General features: G+C 35.7%; 1 protein-coding gene across 7 annotated transcripts in view; it reads left to right on the top strand.

Moving 5' to 3' along the window:
* LOC149789932 (uncharacterized) overlaps positions 1 to 26,485 on the top strand; it is a 475,016-nt gene that overhangs the window by 385,326 nt on the left and 63,205 nt on the right. For all 7 annotated transcript variants that reach the window (XM_089972003.1, XM_089972000.1, XM_089971998.1 and 4 more), the window contains 2 exons: positions 1,066 to 1,151; positions 12,850 to 12,932. In XM_089972003.1, coding sequence (XP_089828129.1) covers positions 1,066 to 1,151; positions 12,850 to 12,932 — 169 coding nt within the window. The remainder of the gene's footprint in view (positions 1 to 1,065; positions 1,152 to 12,849; positions 12,933 to 26,485) is intronic.

Below are 26,485 nucleotides of genomic sequence, written 5' to 3'. Positions count from 1 at the left end.
GATGTATGGGTAAAAATCGTTTGATTGTCGATTTTATATATGATTAGGCTCATGATAATATTTTATAATAATTCAGAAATCAAGGTTGGGTGAACGTTGCAAAAAGAAACAAAGTGACTGTTAAAATGTACATGCAGTGTATTTTATTAAGGCACAATGCAATCTTTTTTATTATAACTAAGGTTGTCCCACCTGAAAACAAAAACTAAAAATAAGCATAATCATAAATTTAAAATCTATTAAATACAGTACGATGTAAAAACTGTTGTATTCAGCCGCTGTGTTATGGTATTAGCTCTACCTCAAAACTGTTAACGTAATAGCCCTACCTCAAAACTGTGTTATGGTAATAGCCCTACCTCATAACTGTGTTATGGTATTAGCCCTACCTCAAAACTGTGTTATGGTATTAGCCCAACCTCAATGCTGTGTTATGGGAATAGCCCTACCTCAAAGCTGTGTTATGATAACATATATTTATTTCCTTGCATTACTGTACAGAACAACGAATTGCAAAGCGGTTATCTTCTCCAAGCTTTGATCATTACAGCTAAATTAGGCTAAATACACACGTCAGTACCAGTTGTCAGGGTGTCATACTGCCACTAGCTAAGAATTCTTGTCCTGTTCTGAGGTTGACGGATGTTCTTTTCAGTATTATACAGTAGATAAGTTAAACAAAAATAATTTAGTTGCTAGGACACATACTTTATGAGAAAGATTATTTTGTATTTAGTTCATGACAGTGCAGATTACCTTTTGATGTTTGCATTAACAAATCCCAAGAACGTATATCGAATTTTATGAGATTGAGCTCCACTAAATTTACCGAAGCCCTATGAATATACTGCTCATGGCCATACGGTTAAGCCTGTTGAAGTGTTATCCAAAAATTAATGTCGGTTTGATACATCCTGTCAAACTGAGAGTTGTACATAACAACTCGCTATCTACTGGACAGGCTTAACCAAGCAACACACTTGTGTTGCCTTGATGACGTAAACCATCCTGAGATCACCTTATGTTTACCGTTTGTACAACTCTGCTTATCTTCTTTGTTTTCAGCAAAGATGCCCAAGGAAGAAACATGCAAGTTTGTGATCAAACAAATCCAGGTCACAGCCGAATGCTTTAAGAAGTCCTATGACAGGGTATTATTGCATTCCATACAGATTATACAGCATATCATAAGAGAAAAATATGCAAGAGATTTAATAAGTTTAAACCAAATAGTTTGTGTACAGCATGCAAAGTATACCATTATTTTGGTATTGCCTTTTGTTTTCTTATTTTTTTAAAGTGGCCAAGACATGAAACATTAAAGAAAGAAGGCACAGTAAGGAATAAAGCATTGCTTTGATAAAGATCTGTAACTTATAATACTTTCACTACAAATAGGTACATGTAGTTATTGAGCTGTAAAACAGGATTTAAAATTACTAATATTTTTTAGAAAATCTCTCTCTCTCTCTCTCTCTATATATATATACATATATATATGTATATATATATATATATATATATATATATATATATATATATATATATATATATATATATATATATATATATATTATTTAGTCAACATTTTTCAAACATGTAAGTGCTTTACGTTTTGTTAAATTATTATTTTGCATACACGTATTGATTGTTGTGACATTTGCATTGTACATCACAAAATTACAAATTTCTTGTGATATCGATGTTTTCGTTTTACAATATCCATTGTTATTCGAACTTACTTTCTGTTCGTAACTTTCTAAGTACCTGATGCAACTTTCTTGGCAAGATTACTAGATAATTTTCTAATCTCAATTCGACCGCTCCGGTGGCACTAGTGGCTAGAGCATCCACCCCGGATGCGGGAGGTCGTGGGTTCAAAACTACGGCCGAGTTATACCAAATACTTCTAAAAACGGTACTAACACCTGCATCGCTAGGCGCTCAGCATTAAGAGTTAGTGTTATAACCGGTCGGTCTGGTGTCAGAATTATGTGACTGAGTGGGACATCATGCTACCTGTTTGCGGCATGATGCCCCAGTGCTAGACATCACTTCAAACTGCCACACCGCAGACATTGTAGCGATATGACTTGAAACTTGTTAAAGCTACGTTAACATTCTAAATCACAAACACTAATTCTAATTCATTTTGTCATTCATATCGGGTTCATAGCTTGTCTATATTGGTCAATTAGGATTTGTTTTAGTTTGACATATTTATTAGACGGATATGTTTAGGAAATGAAGCCTTTATCCCAAAGACATATATATTGATAATTTTGGTCATAAACTAACAATGCACACACACACAAACCCACACATGTCCAAACATCCACCCCCACATCCACCCTCACACAAACACCAACCCACCCACCCACACCCATACACCCACACACACACAACCACACACACACAAACACAAACACACATTCTGTATATATTCCAACACATATATATAATATACATCTACATTTCTATAAATCATTTATTTTGGAGTGGTTTGTTTACACATAGATCTTCAGAAATCAAAATGTACTTTTAAAATATTTTCTATATTTCACGTCCTCTACATTAAGAGCTGTAAGTCAAAACAGGTATTTAAAAATAATCGTTATCGCACAATTTAAACTGAGAACATGTAAATTCAAATTACATGGCAGTCAATATATGGAGATGTACTGTCGAGATCGATTCATTTTTGAAGCACCGTATGAACCATCATTCAGATTTTCCAAGGCAAGATAGCATGAATAAATGTAAAGTTTGCCCACTGCAGTAATAAATGTATAATATATGTTCATTTGGATTTGAATCTCCAACTGCGACACATGTACACGATACACAGGATGTCGTATGTTTACAACAAAATTAACACAATAAACACAGCTTTAATTCATTTTTTATACAAAGAACGTGGAAAAAGTAGCACGTGCATGTTCTTTAACAGTAAGCAAGGACTGATGCAACATATATCGACTTCGAAAGTGTATTTGCTGGCACAAAATATATAAAAGATACAAAATATGACTATAACATATCGATTTTTGAAGGAAAATCATTTAAAAAGTGATAATATTTATTAGGACATGAATCATCAAGGCAGATAGTAAAATGTCTTCATTGTTTGGATGCTTTGTCCAGTGATGATGCGGATAAAAAGTAATAATAATAGCAATAGGAAAAATGATAACAATAATTTAATCATACTAGTGATAATGCTACTAATACTAATGATACTAATAACAATATAATTGATAATACTAATACTACTACTAATAATAATAATATAATAGTGGAAAACTAAAATAATACACATACAATATAACCAATACTTCTTATATTAAGGTATAATAATCATACAGTTATGATTCTGTGGCCTCCAACTAAGTAACAAAATGTTTTGTAAAATTTAACAAATAATACATTTCCCTTTAAAACAAAATTGAAAACTTAAAGGAACTTGCAGTTTTATGAATTAAGTCCAAATAGTCCAAAAGGTTTAGAGTGTAACAAATGAATTCTAGTGGTGTTACAGATGAACTTTAATCTTAATTGTGCTGATGTGCATATATCCTTGAATGTGCTATTGTGTCAACAGTTTTGATGTATCACAATGATATAATCCTGATTGTCATTGAATGAATTATTACAAATCCCAAAATACTGTTTCAGTTCAAAAGATCAGTGAGCGACTTGTAATTCCCTTGAATAGTGTAACTGTATAAAAGTTCTTAAATTATAACTGAACACAATTAAAGGACTGATTAGACTAGACAAATTATAGAAACGATTAATCTTCTTTAGATATATTACCCATTCCAAATACCTTAAGAGAACTACTACTACCTCGCAAATCCAGTTCTCGCATATACTGCCTTTAGCTAACGGGAGCTATGGGATATCTGCCGACCTATGCAGCAGTCGTGCAGAGTGATCTCTTTTCAGGTGTAAGACTTGGCGGCAAAGTCTAATCATGTTTCAGTTACTGATTTCACTCGTATCAAGAAGCATGCTTTCGTCACGAGAGACATTGCAAAAACCACACGCTACATGGAATATATTCCACTACATTTTTTCCCTTCAAATATTGCCTCATAACGGATATTGTTGCACCTAATTTGTATGTCTTTAACGGTGCCTCAGTTTGCTTTTATGTGAAGGTTAATTTTGGCTGTAATGTAGACACTCATGTACATTTCTGTAATTCTTTCGCTTTGATTGGAAAACTATAGGTCAGCGCTGTATACATGGTATATTCAGTTGCTTCTGAATTTATGCTCTTAAGAAACACCTTATATATGTAAAAGTCTGCTTCTTCTGGTATATACCGGCAAGTTTCGTTTATCGCGCTATCTTTATGCTTGGAACGCCAGTTTTCGATAATTCTATATGTACAGGTCATACATGACCATCCCTAGAGGTAGCATGGAAATTGAGACTGTCTGCTATCACTTTTCCAGGTAACTATCATTTTGTATAGCTTTGTGCCGGTGAATTTGAGGGTCCAAATACTTATAAGAGTGCCATTGTCTATATATTTTACATGTATGCATCCTTGCTTTATTAGACTGTTATCAATTTCTGGGTCACCCTGTAATGTTTTTGCTATGCACAGACATTGCGTTCTAAAGACGGTTTCAGCGCTACAGTCTTATACGTTTTGCGCTATGTTGTCTTACAAATTAAAACTATGGAGAAACAAACGCGAAAAACATACAGCTCAGTATGAGCATATCACCAGTCTGCATGTTGACTTTTTCTCAGTGTGAACTTTATGGGGAAAGGGAGATGATTATTCTTACCCTTCAGCTACGACGCACTGGACGATCTGAAACAACTCTGGCACCAACGTCACCACCATAGGCTTCAGCTTTTTCTGAATCCCCTCTACTTTGCGTCCTTGGAGTCAGACTTGATTCCTCTTGCAGAACAACGAGGGACAAAGCTAACAAATTGCTAAGTTCCCTCTCATTCAGCATACAGATGGTCAGGTTATATGGATCATATATACCATAATCTATTTCAACTGATGGTCCTAAACATATCCTCCTCACATGGATGGCCTATTTCTGTTGCGACAAGCCTAGGCCTTATACTCGGGACCATGAAGCGCCAAACATCATTATTACAGACTCAACCAATAACAGCCCGGCTCCAAGTATGTGGAACCCGTTTTTTGCAGACATGTACAGGGATCAGTCTAACCCTCCTACCAACTCGAGACACTCATTTGTAACGATTCCACGAATAGTTCATCACGCTTCAGCAAATGCCGCATCGCAATTTATCTACACTCAGACATGAGAATAGACTATAATCGGCCAATGTATTGAAGCCACGGCTTCTTCGGGGTATTCTACGAGTTTAGTGAGTGACAGACCTGGTCATTCTTTGCCAGCTATGTCTCAGATATTACAGGGGACCTTAGCCTCACCTTATGCAACTATGATGCTGTTGTTTGTTCTCCAGTGATGTAGTATATTTTGCTCTTTGCGAGGGCACGGGAAGATTTAGCCATCCTTTCCTCTGTTGAGGATGTTTTCAGCCCCCGGAATTTAGTCCTCCAACTCTCACTCTATCAACAACTTGGACCAGAGCAACCACATCTTTGATCTTACGACCAAATGGAAGAGTCAGACTTAATTTACTTCCACTGTCTGGGAGAGTTGCAGACAATCAGACCCACCTTCATTATCGGAAGGTCTAATATTGCCCCTCTTGAGCCATTCATGCGGTAACCCCAGCAGTTGATAGTGACATCGACACTTTGGGGATGACACAACCACACTCAGTACGTATGGATTCAGGTGGCCTTTGAATGCCACTTAGCAGTTAGGGAGCATGTTCCTTGCCATGACTTTTTCTTGGACTTTTGTTTTGCAGTGGCTATCTTCCAACAGATGGAACGTTGTTTATTTTCTCCCACGCCGAATACCCCCGGGCATGCCCACCTACAAACTTCATTTGGGAAGCCAGCGGTACACGTTGTCCCCAGGAAGAACATCTTCATAACAATGAAGAGGATAGCCAATACGAAAGGCCTTTCACCGTTGGAAAGAATATTTACATGACAAGGGAGTTTTTATTCTGCCCAAATCTTTGCGTCAGATGTGGGACTATCTGAAGTGATGATGTCATCAACAAATCCACATACACATTTGCTATATCTGGACGGCTCTATGTACTGGCCGACTCTACATCACTTAACAATAAACTAGGACAGAAAGAATGGTCTCTACATCCCCCAGTTTTCATTCAGATCTGTACCCAAATGAGATCGACCATTGGTGGATCAGTTAGCTTCAAGGTCGAATGCCAAACTCCTAACCTGAACGCATACACCTACCCTACAACACCTCGGATTCCAAAGGTGAAGCAGGGAGTAAGGGAATCATGTATGTATGTATGTATGCATGTATGTATGTATATTTGTATGTATGTATGTAGGTATGTATGCATGCATGCATGCATGCATGCATGTATGGTATGTATGTATGTATGTATGTATGTATGTATGTATGTATGTATGTATGCATGTATGCATGTATGTATGTATATTTGTATGTATGTATGTATGTATGTATGTATGTATGTATGTATGTATGTATGTATGCATGTATGTATGCATGTATGTGTGTGTGTATGTATGTATGTTTGTATGTATGTATATGTGTATATGAGTGTTTGTGTGTGTGTGTGTGTGTGTGTGTATGTAAGTTCTAAAGACGGTTTCAGCGCTACAGTCTTATACGTGTGTGTATGTATGTATGGATGGATGTATGGTCTTACACTGCGCAAGCAAACCCATCATGTTTAGAAAAATCAGCAAGTGTTTAATTCTCAAGGTTATAAAATGAAAATTGAAGGCGAATATTCTGCATTGGGAATTAAATTCCCACCCCAAATCCTAAATGTTGTATCACAAATCCAAAAATACCTTTTATTCCAAATGAATTTCAAGAGTTTTGAATGTGCTGATATACCATTAGTCAAGAATAATTTGACACACCAACAACCTTGACATATCATAATAGTATAATCCAGAATGTGTTTGAATGAATTCGTAATAATCCCTAACAGTGTTTCAGTACAAAATACCAAAAAACACTTTGTAACTCCAATGAACAATTTGAATAAATAATCCTTCTCAAGTTATACTGAACACAACACAATGTAATTCCACAGAAACAGATATTACAATGGGAACGAACAATATTTAGTTCATCAGAGCCTTATAGAAAAACAAAGAACGATACATAGAAACGAATGATCAGAAAAGTTTTTGCCCATCATATCCTATGAGTGCCAGAAGGAGCATCAAGTACGACAGAAAAAATTCTCTGCTATAAAGACAGCCGATGGAATTCACAAATAAAGGATTATTTACCCCACGACCTGAAAACAAATGTGGACATTTGTATTAGTATTTGCACGCACAATACTTGAAAGAAAATAAAATGAAAAACAGAACCAGTCAATATGAAATGCTATGGTGATGTGCCAAACGACTAGAAGTCAGGACAACATTACACACTGGAAATCGTATCGCTCTGGCTGATTCAGTTGGATATATTTCTCAAATGGATATGTCTGACACGTACCCAATATCCGAATAATACTGTCTGATAGATGATGCTTAGTACCCTGATGCTGCCCAATTCCTAAAAGTGTGAGGTTTAAATAATTGAGGATTGAAACTGTATAGCACGAGCGATGTGTACAAGGCTTGGTTGAAATCCTGCCTAGTTTTGGGCACACATCCACAAGAGGTAAGGAAGTGTGGTCCCAAATGCCAACCCAGTAGTTATAAATAGTGACGCAGTTCATGGACAGGGCACTGGTATTGTACTTTGTGTGGCATGACACTTAGGCAAAAGGGGTACGCATGGAGTGTTTGTAATGTGGAAACTCGACAACTAAACCAACTTCACTGATCTGAACCTGAAATAACTGAAGCTTTGGTTACTGCAACTAGGTTATGTCATTTCCCCATACCTCAAGAATGCATGAAATCCAAGGAGAAACATGAACTTAAATAGAGTCACACATAAAGCATTATGAGTGAATCTAGGCAGGACTAGAAAGAATTTATGTAGAATACATGTATCAATGGTAGTCTGCATCAAATGCTTATAAGGTGTGCAGGTTTTTGAATAAGAAAGGAATTGATTGGATCAGGGTTGCTGTTTGTCTTCTGTACATAGCCAATAGCTGATACATATGTAGATATGGTAAATGCCTCAGAGTGTTTTTTCTAAAAGATTTGAAATCAAAATGCCACATTGGTACTTGAAATAAAAGGATAGTGCTGTGGATTGTTTTAAATGATTGAAAAAAAGTGATGTAGTGTTTCCAACTGTGCCTGTACGCTACCATGGAACATGGAGAAAGAGCAGTTCTACATTGGACAATTATATTACTCCCATTCGTTAATATCGTTGGTTTCGGTACATGTTATGGGATTTTTTCTGCATTAGGTGAGAGCTGGAGGAATCCGTGCACCTTCTTGAATTTGTTGGTGAGGATTCTAATGCTCTGTCTCCATGAATGGCAAGGATTCCACCTCATATATTATGACCGTCACTGAAGGGGTGGAAGTTGTCTTTCCCTAACGCTGCATTGTTGTCCATGACGGGGGCATCCGGTGACAATGGTTATGCATGCCCAAATGAATAGCGTAACGGATTGGCCCGTGCTACCTTCATGCCAATATTCGTAGGATCATTCAAAGAGCGAAACACTTTCAGAAAACATAGCAAATAGTATTTTGCAACACCACCATCGCCCTCGACAGTTGGATCACTCTCAAAATGTTTGTATGTGTTGCAGGCACTTCCGGTTGTGCATGGGCAAAATGTTCCGAGAACACTGGACAACAAATTTTTACAAAAGTCATGTTACTGAAATAAAATTAGTCAATTCTTATCAATTTTTATGTGCTGAACACGAATATGACAGTCAAATTGCAAAATTGGCTCTAGTTTTTTTGTAATCTGCAAGAAATTAATGTTTACATAACGAAATGCATTCCAATAGTAAAAGGTCAACTGTAATAGCCTACCTATAAAAAATCAAGTCATTGACTACATCTTAGATTTCTTCGCCTGTCTCTTGTACAGCTGTTCGGGAGCATCTCTGAGGAGTGTCCAGCAGTAGTCAGCCAGCATTGTAGTGGACCATTTTCCCTGGTATCTTTGTTCCATTGTTGCGATATCTTGATGAAAACGTTCGCCGTGTTCATCACTAACAATACCACAGTTGCTAGGAAAGAAATCCAAATGGGAATGAAGGAAGTGAATCTTTAGAGACATATTGCAGCCAAGTTTCTTATACTTCATCAACATGTCTTCTACTAGTTCCTTATAGTTTTCTGCCCTAACATTTCCGAGGAAGTTTGTAGAAACTAGGCGAAAAGCATTCCATGCTTGTTTCGCGTCACCTTCCAGCAAGTTGTTGAACCGGTCATCTTTGAAAAGCTCTCGAATCTGAGGACCCACAAAAACTCCCTCTTTAATCTTTGCTTCGCTGAGTCGAGGGAATTTTTCATGCAGGTATCGGAATGCTGGCAAAGTCCGGTCAATGGCTTTCACGAAGTTCTTCATCAAACCTAGTTTGATGTGAAGGGGTGGTAGCAAGATTTTCTGAGCCTCAACCAGAGCTGGGTGTTGGATATTCTTCTCTCCAATGGCTACATTCTGCCTGTGAGTCCATTCCTTCCTCATGTAGTGCATTTCCCTTGCTCGGCTATCCCACTCGCATAAGAAACACATGTATTTTGTATATCCTTGCTGCAGTCCCATTAAAAGGGCAACTACCTTCAAATCACCACAGAGGTGCCAGCTGTACTTGTTATACTCAATGGAATTCAGTAGCTGCCTTAAGTTATCGTATGTCTCTTTCATGTGGACAGCATACGCTACTGGAATAGATGGAAGAATGTTTCCATTGTGCAAAAGCACAGCCTTGAGACTCAGTTTCGAAGAGTCCACAAATAGTCTCCATTCTTGTGGGTCATGAGTGATTTTTAAAGCATTCATGAGGCCCTCAATATCGGAACAGAATATCAGATTACTTTCCTTTCTGAAGAAAGGCTCCAATTGCTGGTGGCGCTTTCGATATGCAGTAATTGTGACATCTTCTTCTAGAAGATTCCATTGTTGGAGTCTTGATCCTAGCAATTCTGCCTTGTTCTTTGATAAGTCCAAATCACGAATCAGGTCATTTAGTTCTTCCTGTGTTATTCTGTGTGGGGTTGATGATGCACCACAGTGAAAATCTGGATCACTGCATGCTGATGGACCAGGAGAAGAACAGGTCGACTCACCTTTGTCTTCGTCAGATGAATCAAGAGAATATTCTGCTGGAGGTTCTGGAATAGGAAGTCCCTCACCATGTGGAACTGGTCTCAATGCAGACGGAATGTTTGGGTAGACTATTCTCGACTTCTTTCGCTTCGTTATTCCGCCGGAAAGTGGAGGAACCAAGCAGAAGTAACAGTCATTTAGGTGGTTGCTTGGCTCTCTCCACACCATTGGGACTGCAAACGGCATTGATGACCTTTTGCAATTCAACCACTGTGAAAGCTGTGTTGTACATGTAGCACAGCATATATGCGGAGCCCAAGGCTTGTCTTGGTCACCAACCTTGCATCCGAAGTAAAGATGATATGCCTTCTTCACTTGAGAATTGATACTTTTCTTCTGGTTGGCAAATGTCACTTCCCCACAAATATAGCAAAAATTGTCCGCGGTATTAACACACTTTCGAGGCATTACTGTTCTTTATTGTACGTAAATGGATAAAATAATAAGTTTTATGTAACAGTAGCTTGAACTGTCTCTCACAACGTCTAAAATATTTTAAATGCTGAACCTATCTGATTGGGCTTTATATAGTACACTGCTTACGTCAGCTTCAGCAGCCGCCTGGCATTAGTATAATAGGCCTACACATGTATAGTACACTGCTGACGTCAACTTACTTCAGCAGCCGCATGGCATTAGTATTGCATTGCATCAGAAAATGATGCAATCAACTGTGGATGATGTGAGCATGATGGTATTATGCAATGTTACATCATTATTCCGGATGTTGCTGCAGTCCTACTGGAGAAATTTACACAGTGAAACATAGAAAATGAGGTATATGAATATCTTCAAAACGAGAGCCAATACAAATTTTTCACGGTTATATTCGTGTTCGGCACACCAAAATACTACAGATTAGGGCCTTTTCAAGTCAGTAATGATTTCACTGTTGACCAGTGGAACCAGTTGATTATTATTATTATTGTTGATGCTACATTCCATGAATAAATGAACTGACTATATTTCGTGAATCACAGGCTAATATAATGCCCAGAGACTCCATATCCATTGTCTATATGTTTGAAAAGTCAGAGAAGTCAAAATATACATTCATTGTCTATATCTTGGAAAAACCAGAGATGTGACTGATCACATGGTACCCTATATGATCATGCAATGTTACGTTAGATTATCTAATTCGGTTGGCTATTTGAATTCTGCTGCCAATGCCAACCAATAGGAATAGTTTTGCTCATGCTCAGTGATACTTCAAAAAGCCCCATGAAGACAGCAAGTAAGATCAATAATGATTAATTCTGCCTCCTAATTTCAAGGTACATGTACAACACCCCTATCCAAGTGTTTGGCACTGACTAAGCCTGATAATTTGACATTACATTATTTGACAACACCACCATTCATTCCTTAATGTTCATTAACAGACAAACGGCATTGCAAAACTGGCAGTACGTACCTAAAATAATTCAAAATCATCGAATTCTGCATAAGCTAAAAATTAATAAATTATCATCATACAAACATCTCATAGTTTGGTAGACAGTGGAATTGCAGAGGTGAAAAACAGGGTCCTGAACACAGAACCAAGTAGACACATTTTTAAAAAAATGGTATTAGGCAGGCCCAGATATCGACTCCCAATTACAATGGCAATCACACACTATAACTTCTCATAAGGAAATATAAAGATTTTGTAAAATAAAGTTTTCTTCTAATAATAGTAAAATATTCATATGATATTCATATGAAGCTCTGGACGAGAAAAAGCTAGTGCATCTATTGTTGTGGCCTTGAATTTATAAAACAAACTCCTTAGATATTTTTCAGAACATTTTAACTTGGATTTCTTACTTAGAACAGTTTTAAAGGTTTGTTAATTAATGAAAATATTGTGCACAATTTTCGACAATTTTCAGACACTCAACATCGAATCAGCCTCTTTTTATTCCCTGTGAATTCAGAGATAAACGTGACCTTAACTTCAGTTTTTACTTGACCATGTCTCACAATGTGTCCTAAAATGTAACACAAGGATAGGAAAACTCACCTTTACTGGACTTAATTGTCAAATCTGCAAAACTGAATTGATAACATAATTTCCGAATGGTTTCAAAATGTTCTTTCCAGGTATCACTGTATGGTATAATGTCATCGATGTACGTATCACAAATATCTAAACCAGATGTTATAATGTTCATCAAACACTGCTAGATACGTTTTCATACCAAACAGCATCACTTTGTATTGATAATATCCAACTGTGGTTAAAAAGCATGTCATTGCTTTCAATGATCAGGTTGGGTGTTTAGCCATTGTCGTATATCAGGGTGATGAAGGTGATAATTGTAAGCCTAGTTTGGCATTTTGCTTTTAAATTACACTGACAATAACAGTGGTGTTTTTTTTTTTTTTCCGGCATGTAACAGTAGAAAATATCTATGGATATAAAATGATAAGGCAAAGATAATTACAATTTAAAGTTGAGATTGTTATGATTGGGATGGTGTTTATATTTATTCAGGAAATTCATAATGGAAGGATTCTCCACCCCTTCATCAACCCTGTTATTGCCCGTGCTGAAAGCGACGAAACCATGTCAGGAAGGTAAGAAAGTTTACGTTTAACTTTTGTCTAACCTGTATATGCATGTTGAAACAAAGGTATCACATTTGTGGAAATGAAGACCATCATTATCAGTGTTACACGTTTTGAGTTGATGTCTATCAAGTAAAATAAAGGATTGAGGGGTTGTGGTGGAATATATCAGCAACTGGATGCATGCAAACCATTGTGTTGCTTTATCATACTTGTGCACAAAGTAGTGGAGATTAGAATCAGATTATGAGGTTGTGTGATCACCAACTTGATAATTCATTCTTTGGCAGATGTACTCTTGTCAGGCAAGGTTATGGCAATTCTCTGTGAATTTTCTGCAATTTTAGATTGATAACTGAAATATTAAACACTTTGTAGGTTAAGGTCTGATGTCCTTGCTTCAATATTGTAGCAATATTTGATCATTGTTTTGAGTGTATTTGTGTGCAAATGGTGCAGAGTATTGATTGCCTCTCAAGTATGAAAGATATGTTCAGTCAATATGGTGTAAAATAATCAGGCAAATATTCCACAGGTCCACAATTGTTAGGTGCATTCAGCACAATATATATTATGCATGACATCCAAGCAAACCTATCAACTTATCCTACAGTATAATAATTTGATTTAATACGTGGTTGGCTTCACTGCTTGACAAACATGTCCCAGCGAACAAGTGCAGAGTATCAATGAAGAAGTGTTCTCGATCTTTTGTAGTCTTACAAACTGTCAGTAATGCATGAGAATGTTTTAAACGAACCGTTGAATCCACTAAGAAGAATATGGCAGCCTTAGTTCATGCTGCAACATCAAACTAAGACACTAAAAGTGACAGGTATTAAGAGCTCATTGATAACAAACTTGTGTCAAGGAAAAAATTCACACTATTTCCAACGACCTTCTCTCCTGTTGAACTTCCGGACAGGTGTGCAAATTTCAAATGTGACAACAAGTAAACCATTAGAAATCCGCTTTACTACACAACTTCAATTGCTTTATAACCGCAACAACGTTATATCAAAATTGACAAAACCATTAATAACATTTGTCCATGTCTCTACGGATTTTTAGGTACAGTCATGAAGAACACACCAAAAGCCATCATGTAAAATATCTTTGAAAAAATTGTTCTGTCCCAACTTGTATCACATGTGAATTTAAGCAGTCTTTATGACGATTTACAAGCTACATATTGCCATAAACCACAATACCGAACATCCCTTCTGAAACTAGTTAATAACTTGTCTTCTTTGGATAGCGGACATATCAAATTAATCACCTTCCTTGTCTCGTTTCCTGCATGTGACAAAATAGACTATGATATAATACTATACTGTCTCCAGCATGTATTTGGCATTTGCCTTACACTCATCCGTGTCCTACTCAGTCAAGAGGATATTAATTATGTATGTAAGTAAAAAGCATTATTGCTCAGTTAAACTATGTTTGGTGTCCCACATTTTCCCATCCACCTTGTTCTGTACTCTCGTGTCATAGATTATCGTCCAGTGTCTCACCAATTGTTCGCTGATGACACCAAATAGGCGCACATTAGCCATCCAGATGAAGTTGATGGTAACATCCAAGGAGCAGATAGATGTATTTCCGATGCGAAGTAATGGATGACATAGAACAAGCTGCTGATGTATGACTTTATGCCGTTCACCACGCAACCAATGTCTCATTCCCATCCCTTACCCCAAACAATAAATATTAACAACATCAAACTTAAATTCGCACAATTATATCATGACCTAGATGCCATGCTCTTACAGTACATGAACATGTCATTAACATATGGTACGTACGGTTGCATATCTACTGCCGATACGTATCAAATATGTTTGTAGTTTCTTTCATTCGGAGCCACGTTAAGAACTTGTTTGATCCTCAGTACTCTTTAGATGGGACTATTGTAATTCTCTTTTATTTTTTTTGTCTCAGTATCTGCTACAAAAATATAAGTTATGTAGTTATGTATGCCTGTATTGTGGGATTAATGTCTGTCCATCATTATAGGTTGTATGGTCAAATGTAAGCAAAATAAATAACTAAATTATGTCATTCATTGTGGACTAATACTTTAAAATATTTGTAAACATGTTTACTTTGATTCGAGTGAAAGGCATTGGAATTCCCCTTGGAAAGAAAAAACATTGCAAACTATCTTATTCTGGTAGTTTATTAAAATGTAAGTAAACTGAACAGACCTAGTTTATAAATTTGATATAAAAATGCTGATCCTCTTAATGTACCCAAGATTGTTACATAAAAGTTTCAAGCGACATAATTATTTACTGCTATTTTAACATCTGTATAGGGAAATCATTATTTTAATTGTATGCTGTTATAATGTGAGAGGACCTGTTTATTTAAATTATTAATTGGAAATTACAAAGTACTTATTGATTGTTGAATTGAGGCACTATTTGGGGATTTCGTGAATTCATTCAAATACATTCTTTATTATACCACTGTGATACATCAATAATGTTGTCACATCAGTTCATCCAAAACTACTGAGATATCGAAACAATCAAGACTTGAATTCATTCAAAACACTATTATTTCAGACTTGAGATTGAACTGTTAGGATTACTTGGGATTGCATTCACAGTTAAGTTCTGTAAGCTGCTTTTAATGTTTCACTTCGTATTGTAGGAAATAAATTATTTGTTGAATTTTACTAAACATTTGCTTTTTCGTATTACTTTTTTAAAACCATATAATCACAACACTTCAAAAGTTTCAAAACACAGAAGTTAGAATCATTCATAGAGTTCTAAAATGCCCTTTGCAGTTCCATTTACATTGATATTACAAATTTCATGATGGAATTGAGTGAGTATTTCTAACATAATGATCTGGCGTCTATGCATAACCTGGTCACTTTCCAGATTCAACACTGGTAATATAATCGGGTCAATTTAGTCCCTCTAGCTTCATTATGCATTGCTGACTTTAATGACCTCTGTTGTCTGTAAGTCTGTCTCTCTATCTCTATCACTTCATCGGTGGTCTAGTAGTTAGAGTGCCCGCTCGGTTGCTGGAGGTCGTGGGTTCGATCTGCGGCCGATTCATACCAAATACTTATTAACAAATTCATACTAACAGCTGCCTTGCTTGGCGCTTAGCATTAAGAGGTTAGTGTTAGGTCTGGTCGTACTGGTGTCAGAATAATGTGGCTGGGTGGGACATCACGCTAGAAGTTTGCTGCATGATGCCCCAGCGCTAGACATCACTATAAACTGCCACACTGCAGACATCGTAGCGATATTACTGAACAATTGTTAAAGCTACGTTAAAAATCCAAATCACACACACACACACACACACATACACAAACACACACACACCATTTATTGCTATCTCTCTCTCTTTCTGCGTTGTCACTTACCGGTCGTCCACTGTTGTTCCAGTCGTTACTCTTATTCCTGTCGAAGAATTCATAATAATATCAGATGTGGAAGTTATTGTCCTTGCTTTGAAGTTTGCTTCTCTTTCCCCCTTTTAGCAGAATCGTCTCTTTGCACCATGTTTACTTGTAACTCAAAGATTTCCAACTACACTTCCCTTGGACAATCAGTACGAAGGAGAACTTCATACCTTTCCCAGAGAAAAGATACTGTTTCATCTCCTACAAATAATTGGATTACTGTTATGGTGTAAGACATTTATAAAATACACATGTGAAAACAACCCAATGATAAATTTATCTCATCAGAACTCAGGTTTATCTAACCAATATTATTGACAGACGCCCTATCCAGAGTTAGAAAATTACACATTTTTCCTGCTTGTCTTACGAAACCGATCCAGCAAATTTTCAGTACAAGCACTGTTTCTGCCACATTTCAACCACTTGCATTTTGTTAAACAAAATCATATCTTTAACCATTGACCAGTTTTGCCTGACAAACTCATCAAATGGAACCTCATTATGAGTCAATGATGTTCAAACAGTATTTATTAGAACATGAGCATCCACAAACATGCCATGGATTTAAATGACATACATTACTTTAAAATGCTATTTGTGACAACAACACCTATAAAATTCATTGATATCTGCAAAAATTCTCGCTGCTACAACACAACTATAAATATTCCTGCCATTTTGAACCATTTTGTTGTACCTGATGGATCTCTACTTTGCCCTATTGTCTTCATTTTATTAACTCAAGTGTCATATATCGTCATTCTGTGTCTCTGCAACTGTACGCTGATGATACACATATATACACAAGTTATAAACCTAAAATAGATAAATTTCTACGAAGCTGTAAATTCATAATTATAAAACTGAAGCTATTTTGGTTACCACAAAAAATAACTTTTCCTTCCCGTCCCTTCGTGAAGCATAAGCATTACGTTGTTTGGCTCATGAGTTCATCCAAGGCCAGTTGAATCAGGTATTACATTAATTCGGAACACTAATCGTTCAAACTTGAGATTTAACTTCTGGAATTATTTGGGATTTAATTCACAATACTGCGTAAGTTACTTTTAAAGTTTCACTTTATATCCTGGGGAAAAAAATATATATTACAGTTTTATTTAACCTTTAGGTTGTACATTATTTGTTGTTACTTTAAGTCCATTGTCATGTATATGTAATTTACACTGTTTGTTTGTTGCTTTTTGTATTCATTATATGCCATGTTTAATTGTATATTCCTACCGTCCTTGTCCAAAATCAAGTACGTTGTTTACATGTTTGAAGCAAGTTTTTCTCTAAGAGTAGGATAATTATTAATATTACATTAGTCTGAGTCAAGGATATTATGATTACCATGTTCTTTATTACAAACTTAGTGACACCTTGTCTAAGTATAACTTAGATTGTTCTTGAAATGAAATTTTAATCCTCATACAGGTTATTCTTGTGTCTAAGTTTTCAATATAATCTTGTTAACTTGAAAAATATTTATTATGGATATAACTTTTTTAGGCAGAATCGTTATGCTCAGATATTAATTTCAAATTATTTCTCTGGAATCACAAAGTCCACAATTATATTCCTGGAAAGACACTTTGACATGGAATTATAGCGAATCAAACAAGGAAATCTTGGACTATATTACTGTGATTCATCAAAAGACTGTTTGCACATGTCCACGTTACACGCCATCACAGGTAGGGTAACACGTTCAGCATTAGATTTTATTTGAAATGCCACTGGAATTTAATTAGAGCTTCATTCTTTAGGACTTATGTTAGAAATGCTTTGATTATTTGGTATCTAATTCACAGTACGGTAAAGATGTTTTTACTTTTTCACTTTGCATATTTGGGAAATAAATTGCTTGTTGAATGTTACAAAACTTGTTCATTTTCACTCTTTTCTGCTCCTTTGTTTAAGACTACTAAAAACCATAGAATCGCAAAACTTCAAAAACTTTAAAATTAAGCAGTTCAAATCATTAGTAGTTTATCAAAAACCAAGACTTCATTCCCCAGCCCTATACCCCCAAACCTGGTTACGATTGTGCTCTCATTGATATTTTTTGTTACCTGCATCAGGTCCAAAACACATATCTGACTTAAGCCAGTACACCCCATCTAGAGTCTTATGCTCCCCTTCCGATACTTGTATTCTCGTTTCATTAGTTTCATTCATGAAGCATAAACCCTGTGAACAGAGTCATTTTACTTAACAGTACCCAGCTATCTGGAACAGAATTACTGTTAAACATAGGTGCATCAATATTATGACAGCATTCAAGATTGGTCTGTACAACTCACATATTTCGACTTCAAGATATACTTAAGAGTAAACAATTTTTTGTTAACCTTATATATTCACATGTTTTTGTTTTTTAACTTCATGCTGTCGGTTTTTGCAATCTTGTGTATATATATATACATATATATATATATATATATATATATATATATATATATATATATATATATATATATATATATATATATATATATATATATATGTATATATATGTGTGTGTGTGTGTGTGTGTGTGTGTGTGTGTGTGTGTATGTATGTATGTATGTATGTATGTATGTATGTTTGTGTGTGTGTGACCTAACGTAAGTTAAATAAACAAAATGTAACCTCAATAAACAGTGATTTTGTATGACCTGGTACGTTTGTCATCTGTTTACACAATTAATAAAAAGTATACTTAAAACAAATAATAGCACAATAAAATCAGCTGCATTTGCATTATGGTTTCCTATCATAACAGTAAGACCATCGAATGGTTATATTTGGTATGTATGTATGTACATCGTTTCCTATTATAATGGTGAGAACATCGTAATGGTTATATTTAGTATGTATGTACATGGTTTCCTATCATAATGGTGAGAACATCGTAATGGTTATATTTGGTATGTATTTATGTACATGGTTTCCTATCATAATGGTGAGAACATCGTAATGGTTATATTTAGTATGTATGTACATGGTTTCCTATCATAATGGTGAGAACATCGTAATGGTTATATTTGGTATGTATTTATGTACATGGTTTCCTATCATAATGGTGAGAACATGGTAATGGTTATATTTGGTATGTATTTGTGTACATGGTTTCCTATCATAATGGTGAGAACATCGTAATGGTTATATTTGGTATGTATTTATGTACATGGTTTCCTATCATAATGGTGAGAACATCGTAATGATTATATTTGATATGCATGTATGTACATGGTTTCCTATCATAATGGTGAGAACATGGTAATGGTTATATTTGGTACGTATTTATGTACATGGTTTCCTGTCATAATGGTGAGAACATCGTAATGGTTATATTTGATATGCATGTATGTACATGGTTTCCTATCATAATGGTGAGAACATCGTAATGGTTATATTTGGTATGTATTTATGTACATGGTTTCCTATCATAATGGTGAGAACATCGTAATGGTTATATTTGATATGCATGTATGTACATGGTTTCCTATCATAATGGTGAGAACATCGTAATGGTTATATTTGATATGCATGTATGTACATGGTTTCCTATCATAATGGTGAGAACATCGTAATGGTTATATTTAGTATGTATGTACATGGTTTCCTATCATAATGGTGAGAACATCGTAATGGTTATATTTGGTATGTATGTATGTACATGGTTTCCTATCATAATGGTGAGAACATCGCAATGGTTATATTTAATATGTATGTACATTGTTTCCTAGCATAATGTCAAGAACATTGTAATGATTATATGTAGTATGTATGTATGTACATACGTTCCAGACCACTTGTGAATATAACTACTCCTGACGTATTCCATGGACTATGCGGAAACTTGGCGTACATTACCAAAATCAGGTGAACATGTGCATATCATTCTGGCATTATGCTCTGCAGAGTTTTTCTATACCTGACCCCCTCTTTGTTAAATTCAGAATTATATTCATCATATAATAATTCTTAATACCAACATTATTCCACAACATTTGAGAAATATCCTTAAATCTTGATACATAGTATGGACCCTAACAGGATCATATGGATATGATTCCGTCATGACACTGACGAATAGTTTTTGAGTTAAATTATGTACTATATTTGATTCTTCATGTCTCCAAACTTAGTTCCAAAGCTAAACTAATTCTTAAATGGGGAACTATTTTATATCTGCTGAGAAACTTGTTTGTGATCCTGACATAACCATGTGTTTATGATTTCGCCATCAAACTCTGATCAGTTGTTTTGGATTTAATATATGTATTGTCTGGCATTCCTTTTGCCTGCACACTTAATTCCACAGATTAAAATCATAAATAGTCTTCAAACTTGACACACATGAATGTGATATGCTGAATGCAAATCAATCTATCCTTTGAACTCACCTGGCCATAATTACCAATATTTACAGAAACTTATAGAATCCTTAAACTAACAACTTATAACATAAAGTAAGTTGATTTTAGAAATTACAAGTAAACAGTCCAAGAGGAATATGTATAATTAGAATTATGGGGTACTATAAAAATCATTAATGAAATTATGCACTATTTTTGTACATTATTGACTGACTTTATTTCCAAAAAAGACCGCTCCGGTGGCCTAGTGGTTAGAGTGTCCGCCTCGGATGCGGGAGGTCGTGGGTTCGATCCCCGGCCGAGTCATAGCAAAGACTTACAAAAACGGTACTAACAGCTGCCTCGCATGGCGCTCAGCATTAAGAGGTTAGTGTTAGGACTGGTCGGCCCGGTATCAGGATAATGTGACTGGGTGGGACATCATGCTACATGTCTGCGGCATGATGCCCCAGTGCTAGACATCACTATAAAGTGCCACATTGCAGACATCGTAGCGATATGACTGAAAAATTGTTAAAGCTACGTTAAAAATCCAAATCACATCACATCACATCACATATTTCCAAAAGACTATATTTCTGAACTGATTTGGATTAAACTTGAATTAAAGACAATTGATAATTACAATCTGGGTTGAGCTTAATAATGAGTGAAAGTCACACCTGTTAATGAGGAGATCATGCATATGATTAATGGCGGTTGTTTGCTAATGATCATCTGTTTCATTCAGGTTTAATCAGATTTGAAATCTACACTTGTATCAAATTCTCGGATGAATTCAGTAATGACCGAAATCGTTGCATACTAGTTAGGTGGTCTTGCTTTTGTGATTGAGCTTTTTACCACTATGGAGGCCATATATCGGATTTTATTTTGAATCGTCTTCAAATATATGATTATGTGATCAAGCACTCATATATTGGATATATGCAAACCCATATAAATAAGATGTTATCAAAACCTGGTAGAGTTTTGATTAAAGTTAGTAAATGCATTTGCATAGGTAAGCCCTTACTAGATTGGCAGAAATTGTTTCCTGTTTTGGGGGCGATCTAGCATTTGTTTGGCTGAGATTGCCAACACCTAGGCGCCCCATGGCAATACGGATTAGGAGCCAACACAGCTTTAGCTACTCTTCTAAATAGATGATCAATATATTATGATGTCTTGCTGTACATAAATGAAATGTTGCTGTTCGGAATTTAAATATGGTTCCCACAAGTGCTATGTTGAAAATGGTGTTATCATTTCCTCTCTTTGAACGATAGTCATATCAACCATGTGTCTTCACCACAAGACGTATTATGGTCCTAAAAGGATATGGTGTCAATATAGAATCTGATCTTGAAAATTACTGCTCCAAAAGGAAACGTCATACCAGCATGTGGTTTCCACCTCAACACTTCATAACGAATGATGTTTTCTTCTTCCTAAATGAAACTGGTTCAAATCTGACATCGCATATATCCACCACTGAAAGTAACTTTAAATCTTGTTTTCACTAAATTCAATCAGAGATGGTTTTAACACTCCGCCTTTAAATAAAGAAATGGTCAAACCTTGAATTAGTGGAATTTGTTTTCAGCCAGTAGAGTCTCATTCCTTTCTAGGGACTGGTGATAACAAATCAGTTAATTATCAAGACATCAGTTGAGTTTAATTTTAGTTTAGAAAGACTTTCATATATAATTGAGGTGATTTTCAATTTATTAAGATGAATTGCGTACCACATGAGAAACAATGTTTCCACTTTTAATTCCATATATATATATATATATATATATATATATATATATATACAAAGGGGCTCATGACTGTAAAATAAAGTATTATCATGAGGTAAAATTATTGCATCTGATTCGCTGCACTTCCTTGCCCCTCCGAAAAATGAATTTCATTATTGAGTTGGTCCCATGTTGGTAAAAAAAAGATTATGTTATAATTTTTGTTTTAGGTTTAGTAATAAGTGTGATGTCTACATAGCGATAATAATAATAATAATAATAATAATAACAATGCAATCATTTAGGCTAAGGCTTATTTAGAATTTTACGTCTTTTGATCTAAACATAATATTTTACATATGTTTGTTATCAGTTGATACTTGTCTTTTTGTTAAGACTCGTGCCTTTTGGAAACAATATGTTTTTTCCGACAATACTAAGATTAGTAAAATTGACATGATTTACAATTTAGTTTCCATCTGCTTGATATGTTCTTGATGTACTAAATAAAGGTTATCTACAATTAATACAGCTCCCATAGATCGTGATGTTAATATGTTTTTAAAATAAGTAAATGCTTTCGTTATGACTTGCAAAACAAGCTTACAATCTGAACGTTCTATATTTGTTAAAAACCTTGTTGATATTTTCATGCCATCATAAATAATCTGAGCATAAATGACAAGTCGTTTATATTGTCTATGTCAGTGCTTTCAACTTCAATAGCTGTAACAATTGGCAATATTTGTAGGTCACATATAAGACTATACTCAACGTTTGATACGATCGCCAATAACTGAACAGGTATAATGAATTGCAAAATTCTTCAAAATGCCATTATCATAAATTTCTTCAGCTGTCAAGTCGTGTAGTCAGTTCAGAAGAGATCTGTATTTTAAAAAGGGATGTATTCTAGACGCAGCCCATGTACAGACGTAAGTAGCAGACCTTCAATCAGCAGATTGTGGTTTGGAAACCTAGCATGCCTTGCCAGTGTAATGTTCTGAAATGTATTGTTTTTTTGCCCATTTGGTCATGGATGTCATTTTCAGCCTCTGTACATATATGGCAACACATAGAGGCATCTTCACTGTCACATTCTTCACTCGACTTAACTTCTTTTTGAAAATGTAACCAGTTGTGTTTTCAACCATTGCTGCATAAATTACGTTTTATCTTACGAGTTACACCTCCCTCATCATCGGAAGATAAAGGCTCCACTGTTTCGATAACAATAACATTATCATCGCTCGGTCATAAATGCGGTCCATAGTGTACTTTCATTTGGTTCGCAACTATTTTAATTTGTTAGCATTGGATGCCATTTTAAGTCAAATGCTGACATCATCTTGAATCAACGCAAGGCATACAAATGAGCGAATGGAAATTGTTTTTCATTGGTTGACTTCTTTCTTGGGTGGGGTGACTATACGGTTCTTACATCTAGTTGCTACAAATGATGTGACAGTTACAGGTAACATAAGGGCTCGACATTCAATTGTAAACCTATGTATTATGATAACATTAGCGTAAGAATCTGATGTGCGCGTTTTCCCTGTTTAGGAGAGTTGTAATCTTGCCATTAGTGTAGTTAGACCAAATTTTTATTTTGTGTTAAACAGCAACACATAATATTAGGGTGTGTTAGTTTAAATACCATCAACGATTGTTAGACCGAACCTTTGTTTTTGTTTTTGCTAATCAATAAAACATGATATTGGTGTGCGTCAATTTACGTACTGGAGACGATGTATGTGCACTAAATTGGCGCATGGGTAGATATATCGCTGACACACACAGGTCTTAAAAGATTGTTTGCTACTGTACAGTAAACATGTATTTCACTATCTTTAGATTATATATATATATATATATATATATATATATATATATATATATATATATATGTATCTGTGTGTGTGATTTGGATTTTTAACGTACATTTAACAATGTTACAGTCATATATCGCTACGATGTCTGAGTGTGGCAGTTTATAGTGATCCTTAGCACAGGGGCATCATGTCGGAGATATGTTGCACAATGTCCCACCCAGTCACATTATCCTGACACCAGGCCGACCAGTCTTAACACTATCCTCTTAATGCTGAGCCCAAAGCGAGGCAGCTGATAGTACCATTTTTATAAGTCTATGCTATGAATCAACCAGGGATCGAACCCACGACCTCCCGCATCCGAAGTGGACGCTCTAACCACTAGGCCTTTGGAGCGGTATATATATATATATATATATATATATATATATATATATATATATATATATATATATGCCTTCAAGCGCTTTTGCATCATCTGAGTGTCAACTTTTTGTTTTAGAAATGTATAAACGTCTGTCCTTGCTGTGATCCAGAGGTGTTCTTTTAAATTTCAGTGACTGAGAAATCACTTTACTTTTAAGATGGATTGCATGTACTGCCCAACTCACTTCTTTTGGACTATATCATGATCTGTCTGTACCATCATTCGGCGTACAATGTCCATTCAAATATTACTTAAGGGATATATTTATGGCTGGTATTAAATTTGCTAGCATTTTCACTACCTTGTGACATGATGACATTGTCAATTGCTAATGGCATTGTTGGGGTACTAATTGGAACGTCTATCAACATTATCACATTTTATAGTAGCGATAAGTCTCTCCAATAATTTCTTACGAGATTCTAGGGCTGGGCAGAGGATGTGTTGTACCCAAATATTTGAGTTACCGTGTGGTTATGGTCTTGTTCTTAATAGCCATCGAGATTATCTTCGAATAAACACGTTTTCGGTGATGTCATTGCAGTGAAATTATTCATTAATACCATCTGCCAAACAGGTCACCATCTATATACCTGCGGCAGCAATTCATATTGGTGCACCTATACTAGCTGTGATGGTCGGGAATCTTTCCTTGCCAAGTTCAGGAGTTCTCTCATCAAACACAGCAATAAATCCAAGACAGAATTCCTGCATTTTGGTTTTTATTTTCTTACAAAAAATGATTGTCATATGGCATTTGTTGTTCCCCTTCAATTACCGTTTGCTTCGATAACATTGAGGGTCTAAGTAACATTGAATACGTGCTTAATGTCTGAAATGATCGCTATTATTTCCAATGACTGTTAACATGAACAAGTGAGCCCTGGTGAATAACAGATAAGATTTATGCTCTTCTTGGTTGAATCAATATTGTTGCAATGCAGTAAATTGGAATGCATCCCAGGTTGATTTGCTGCTCAGCTTAACTTCATCTTTGTAGAAATATTCCCTGACTCTATCATCTATATCCTGCGTCCATTGTGCTATCACACCAACTTACTTGTGCATTTGCTTGATGTAGCCCTCTTGAAATGTGTGAATTGTGCGTGTCACACATTCGATTCTCTCTACTCTTGGGCTCATGTATTTTTAATATGTTTGGTACATTGGTTATTTTATGAATTTTATCCTGTCCCCTGTTTGTTCCTGTTAGCGATGCTATCTTTTCCACTGTTTTTAGTATATGCACATTCTGCAGTTTCTGTGTGAATGCTTAGGCTTATGATGTACAGTTTTAACGCGTCCATACACATACCCTGATACGGCAACACTGGCAGATATCATCACTGTGTGTATATTTGGTTAGCGAATTGTTGCTAGATAACTTCTTGAGTCATTCATGTTCATGTAAGGTGCATTCGTCTTTGAACCGGAATGATACTTGCATGGTTCACCGGTCAAATCCATACTGAGGATCTTACGCAAGCATATTACAAAACCCACAATTAGTCGGTGGCTCTCCAAGTCCGATAAATGTTTTCAATATAACGTGTATCAATGCCAATAAAATATCATTAGCATTTTACAGTTCTCTGTGAGCATTTTACGCATATGTGCATTGTGTTGCATATATTACATCTGTGTGTTTGCATCGCCCTCATTAAAATGTGCTCTCTGGGATGCCTTGTTCAAGCATCGCATCGTCATAGCAATAAGGTTAGTCTCACTGGAATCAAGATAGTTAGCAATAGGAGCTTCATCGATTGTGAAAAA

The sequence above is a fragment of the Sinohyriopsis cumingii genome, chromosome 10 (genome assembly GCF_028554795.1).
Source record: "Sinohyriopsis cumingii isolate HCF-2022 chromosome 10, ASM2855479v2, whole genome shotgun sequence".
Lineage (NCBI taxonomy): Eukaryota > Metazoa > Mollusca > Bivalvia > Unionida > Unionidae > Sinohyriopsis > Sinohyriopsis cumingii.
The sequence above is the reverse complement of the archived record's forward strand: the minus strand, read 5'-3'. Positions and strand labels throughout refer to the sequence as shown.